General features: G+C 45.2%; 1 protein-coding gene across 2 annotated transcripts in view; it reads left to right on the top strand.

The window, feature by feature from the left end:
- Positions 1-305: 305 nt before the first annotated feature.
- Positions 306-6000, top strand: part of SEPTIN9 (septin 9) — a 231766-nt gene continuing 226071 nt past the window's right edge. The window contains exon 1 of one of the 2 annotated variants that reach the window (XM_067547658.1): positions 306-430. In XM_067547658.1, the coding sequence (XP_067403759.1) occupies positions 409-430 (22 nt within the window). In that variant the 5' untranslated portion in view covers positions 306-408. The remainder of the gene's footprint in view (positions 431-6000) is intronic. The other variant, XM_067547656.1, reaches the window with a different exon arrangement.

The following is a 6000-nucleotide window of genomic DNA, read 5'->3' as shown; positions in this document are numbered from 1 at the left end:
TTGCTCCTGGCTGCACAGGTGCAATCTGCAGGAGGTGACAGGGCTGGGAGCTGTCAGAAACAGTCTGCGGCGCGCATTTGTTTTCGGAAGGGAAAAGGTTAAAGCACCAGGCAGGCTGAGCTCTCCTCCTACCGCTGCCAATGTCAGCGCAGTTGGAATGGCCCAGAACTGAACATCAGATTAGGAAAGGTGTGTTCTAATTGCTGGGAGCGTGCTGGGCTGCCCCGCCGCTGGAGCTGTGTGTGCGTGGAGCCGGTGCGCAGGCACTTCCCCCTGCCGATCCCTGCCTGTGGGAACAACAGGACTAAGCCAGTAAAACATCACCCTGGGGATTATTTGCAGGAGCAACTCGGAGAGCCAGACCGGCACATAATTTTGTTCCTATGTAACATCTGCAACCGTGGCAGCATGAGGAAATCAGCGCACTCAGGTGAGCAAAGCGGGCCCTGGTTTGGTGTCTGCCGGGTGTTCTCGAATCGATCAGCTGGGCTGTGTGTGTGTAAAAAACCCAACAGTTGAAAAAAGTGACAGCATGGCACGTACAGGCCCCTTTTGCTCCGGTTCTCTCTGTCTCTGTCCGAGGAGAGCAGCTGTTCCGTTGCCAATCAGTGAAAGTCTTTGATCAAGAGAGAGGGCTTAAGAAACTCAAAGAAAACCCAGGGAGGCAGGTTGTGTCAGCCCGCTGCCATGTCTGGGAATGGCTGCTCTGACCTGCACGTCACTTGTGGAGGAAAAAAGAGGAACATTAAAAGGCAAAGCGGTGCCTAATGTACCGGCTGCATTTCCTGTCATAAGGGACTTCATTTGTGCTCATCCTCTAATGAACCAGAGCTGGGGGAGGGTGGTGTGGGTCTGAGTCAGTGCCCCCGGTCCCATCCTGCTGTTTTCCACTCCTCTGCTCTACTCCAAGTCAACGCAGGCTCTTTCGCACTCGCTCCTCCGGGGACGGCCATTGCAGGTCACTGGCAGCGGTGATACTGCAGCTGGTTATGGTCCTGCCAAGGTCATGTTCTGCCTCCTGGATGCTGAGTCACCAGCAAAGGAGTAGACTGAAGGAACAGCTCCTACCCCCTCATCTTCAACCTTCCCATGAAAGCAGAGCCCCGCGAAAGCCTGGTGTTGGCAGATTCTGCAAGGGTTGCCATTCCACTGCCCATAAAGAGCTGCCACTGGTACAATGAGAGGGGGAGCTAAAGTTAGCATTGATTCCTGGCACTTCCTGTAAGATCAAACGCACCCATGGCTGGAATAAGTGCCCAGTGGCTGATAGTAAGGGTAAGTCTCCTGTGAAAGATCAGTCATTTAACCAATTGACTCACTGAAGTTAGGATCCCTGTTAGCACTCAGAATAGTGGCACATTTCCCCCTCTACAGCTGATTTTTGCTCCTGGTCCAGCCAGTAGTCTGTGACTTTAAACTTCTGAAGCCAAATTCTGTCCTCACTTACACCCTTGCTAGCCCCCTGACTTCAGTGGGGCAGGCTGGAAGGGACTGCCTGCAGAATGTGGGCTGTTGTCTACAGGCCAGCCTCTTCCCAGCAGCCTGAGTCAACTTTCTTGTTGGATCACTGCATGGATTAGCTCCTTTGCTGGTATTTCATTGCTTTTTGGAGTGGCCAAAATACTGTGACCTATTGAAGCCACATAACGGACAAACTGAATCCCTTCCAGGGGCTCGGATGATCTCATAAACCAGAGCAGCAAGCTGGACTCAGTGTTTTGGCTTCAGAACTCCACAATGGAATTTCCTCAGCTTACTGCAATGCCTACACCCAGTTGCCAGGTTTTTACTGTCTGTTCAGAATGTTGCTACTGTTGTGTATTTAATCTCAAGTTGTCATCCCCATCCCCCCGGCCAGTATATATCTTATTGGTGTCAATAAACAGACTGCTATGGTGTCTTTATTACCACTTCACATGTTGAGACCCATAGACGGGTGTAAGTATTCTTATTTATATAGCACCATAAGTGTACACAGTGCCTTACAAAGCATGTCGTTTAGATGGGCCATTGTCCTGGACGGTTTACAATCTAGATAGGAAGGCTACAATACAGCAAGAGAAGGCATGAGGGCAGTAGCAGGGACCGCTATTCCTGAGGGTGAGAAAGCGGAGCAAACGTGTTCTATGCATAAGGCCCCTTTTGATTGTCCAAAAATTGTGGCTGAGTTGCAGACAAGCCATGGAAAATTGCAGAAAAGTAATAATGGACCGTATTCTTTGCGGTAATAAGGTCCATTGTTATTTTTCCGTGATTTTCCGCTGTCGGCTGCCCAGCGCTGAGAGCGGGGCTCCCGCTGTCGACCACCCGGGGCTCCCAGTGTTAAAATTGCAGTGGAAGCCTAATATTGTGGGATCCGCAATATCGGAAATTAAGTAGGGCCTTATTTAGGCAGGAATTTGATGGGGAAATGTGTCAAGCATAGACAGTGGAGGATTATTTCAAGGGTCAGATGAGGGCAAAAAGAAGGCACAGAGTCCAGGGTGGGAGAAGACATTAGTAATACCTCCCTCTTCTAAAAATAATGGTCCTTAGCTGGCGTTAGATGGCACATTTGAAACCCATGCTGATTTACCTCTATGGAAGTTCTGGCCCAACAGATCTTATGTGAGGTGGGTCAGCTAACAGTGGCAAAACATGGCACACAGGTACCACAGTGATGGGCCCATTAGAAATGAATAGACAGAAAAATATCTGATGTGCTGGAACCCCTTTTCTATGAAATGGCTTCCTGATACCTCACAAATCCGAGACAACACAGAGGTTCTAAATTGCACAACACGGCTGAATATTAGCATTGCCTATTTTAATCCCTTACCTTAAGGAGCCTTGTCAGAGTCCAGTGAGCTGAAATTGTGGCTGCTTGCAACTGAGGCTGAGTGTCCTGGACTGTCATGTTTGCTTTGCACTGATGTGTGGTGGAGTAAAACTGTGTGACTGCAAATCCCCTCGCACTAGTGAGACGGGTATCTCCTGAGACTGCCCCAGTGAGCACAGTTCCAAATAACTACAGTACGGCTTGGCTTTGACCTTTCATCCAGAAGGGACTCAAGCTGTGCTTTGGAAACACTTTGCGCCTCACAAAGTTGCTGCCACTTCTGGGTGGGAAGGTGGCAGTTCTTTAAAATAGGAAGGGAAGAAGATCGAATTATCCAATTGAAACAAGAAGAGAATGGTTAGGGAGGCAGAAGGTAATTGTGTGGGTTGGAATTTGGCTAGGATACTAGTGTTGACACCACCATTTGTGTTCTTGGAGTGCTTTGGAGACAACTTTTTATTACAGAAGGTGGAGACAGCAACTAGGGGAGAGGCTGTTCTAAGTTTGATTCCGAGAAGCAGGGAGGAATGGTGGAGCTGAAAGGTAGCTTTAGTGAAAGTGGTCATAAAATGATACAGTTTATGAACCTGAGGAATGATCAGAGGGAAAACAGCAGAATAAAGACAATGGACTTCAAGAAGGCAGACTTCAGCAAACTCAGAGAATTTCTAGGTAAGATCCTGGGGGAAGCAAGCCTAAGGGAAAAAAGAGTTCAGGTGAATTGGCAGGTTTTTAAAGAGACATTATTAAGGGCACAAGAGCAAACTCTCCTAATGCACAGGAAAGATAGGAAGTAGGGTAAGAGACCACCCTGGCTTAACCAGGAGATCGTCAATGAGCTGAAGCTGAAAAAAAAAGTCATATGAAAAGTGGAAACTAGGTCAAGTTCTGAAGGATGAATATAAAAAAACAAAAACAACACAAGCATGTAGGGACAAAATTAGGAAGGCCAAGGCACAAAATGAGATTAGGGACATAAAAGATAACAAGAAAATATTTTACAGATGAATCAGAAGCAAGAGGAAGACCAAGGACAGGGTAGGCCCATTACTCAATGCGGAGGGAAAGACAATACAAAAAACGCAGCAATGGCTGAAGTGTGAAATGTCTTTTTTTGTTTCAGTTGTCATCAAAATGGTTAGCAGTGATTGGACAACTAACATAGTGAACATCAATGTAAACGGGGTAGGATGTGAGACTAAAATAGAGAAAGAAAAAATTAAGAATCATTTATGAAAGCTAGATGTCTTCGAATCAGCAGGATCTGATGAAATACATCCTAATATACTTAAGGAACTGGCTGAAGCAATCTCAGAGCCATTAGCAATTATCTTTGAGAACTCTGGGAGGACAGCAGAGATCCCAGAGGACTGGAAAAGGGCAAGTATAATATGTATCTATAAAATGGGAAGTAAGAACAACCCAGGGAATTATAGAGCAGTCATCTTAACTTCATTACCTGAAAAGATAATGGAGTAAATAATCAAACAATCAATTTATAAGCACCTAGAAGATAAGATGATAAGTAACAGTCAACCTGGAATTGTCAAGAACGAATCATGTCAAACCAACTTAATATCCTTCTTTGACAGGTTAACGACTTGTGGGTGGGGGAAGCAGTAGATGTGTTATATCTTGATTGGCTTTTGATACTCTCTTACATGACCTTCTCATAAGCAAACTAGCGAAATATAGCCTAGATGAACCTACTATAAGATGGGTGCACAACTGTTTGAAAAACCATACTCAAGAGTAGTTATCAATGGGTTCATAGTAAAGCTGGAAGGGCATATTAAGTGAGGCCCCACAGGAATCTATCCGGTGTCCAGTTCCATTCAATATCTTCATAAATGATTTGGATAATGGCATAGAGAGTACACTTCTAAGCTTTGTGGATGATACCAGGCTGAGAGGGCTTGTAAGCATTTTGGAGGACAGGATTAGAATTCAAAATGATCTTGAGAACTGGAGAAATGGTCTGAAATAAAGAGGATTAAATGCAATATGGACAAATACGAAGTATTATAGTTAGGAAGGAATAATCAGTTTCACAAGTAGAAAATGGGAAATGACTGCATAGGAAGGAGTATTGCAGAAAAGGATCTGTGGGTTATAGTGGATCACAAACTAAATATGAGTCAATACTGTTGCAAAAAAAGTAAACATCGTTCTGGGATGCATTAGCAGGAGTGTTGTAAGTGAGATACGAGAAGTAATTCTTCAACTGTACTCAGCACTGATAAGGCCTCAACTGGAGTTCTATGTCTAGTTCTGAGCACCACATTTCAGGAAAGATGTGGACAAATTGGAGAAAGTCCAGAAGAGAGCAACATAAATGATTAAAGATCTTGAAAACACAACCTACAAGGAAAGATAGAAAAAAAATTGGGTTTGTTTAGTCTGGAGAAGAGAAGACTGAGGAGGGACATGATAACAGTCTTCAAATACATAAAAGGATGTTACGAAGAGGAGAGTGATACATTGTTCTCCTTATCAACCAAGGACAGGACAAGAGGCAGTGGGCTTAAATTGCAGCAAGGGAGATTTAGGTTACACATTAGAAAAAACTTCCTAACTGTGAGTGTCGTTAAGCACTGGAACAAATTACCTAGAGAGGTTGTAGAATTTCTGTCACTGGAGATTGTTAAGAACAAGGTTAGACAAACACCTGCCAGGGACGGTCTAGGATAATGCTTGGTTCTGCATCAGTGCAGGGGATTGGATCAGAGGACTCTCAAGGCCCCTTCCCTTCCTGTCCTACATTTCTATGATTCTGTGAAAAGGCACAGTGGACTCTTTCCCACTGTGGGATTTGATAGCAGCCTTTAACTACCTGAAGGTGGGTTCCAGGGAGGATGGAGCTAGGCTCTTCTCAGTAGTGGCAGATGACAGAACTAGGAGCAATGGTCTCAAGTTGCAGTGGGGGAGATCTAGGTTGGATATTAGGAAAACCTTTTTCCCTAGGAGGGTGGTGAAGCGCTGGAATGGGTTACCTAGGGAGGTGGTGGAATTTCCATCCTTAGAGGTTTTTAAGGTGTGTCTTGACAAAGCCCTGGCTGGGATGAGTTAGCTGGGGTTGGTCCTACTTTGAGCAGGGAGTTGGACTAGATACCTCCTGAGGTCCCTTCTGACCTTAATCTTCTATGATTCTATGATTCTTTCTTGACCATACGTAATCATAC

This window comes from Emydura macquarii, unplaced genomic scaffold (genome assembly GCF_026122565.2).
Source record: "Emydura macquarii macquarii isolate MOO-44397 ecotype Brisbane River unplaced genomic scaffold, CSIRO-AGI_Emac_v2 contig_1230, whole genome shotgun sequence".
Classification (NCBI taxonomy): domain Eukaryota; kingdom Metazoa; phylum Chordata; order Testudines; family Chelidae; genus Emydura; species Emydura macquarii.
This window is presented reverse-complemented; position numbering and strand designations above follow the sequence as displayed.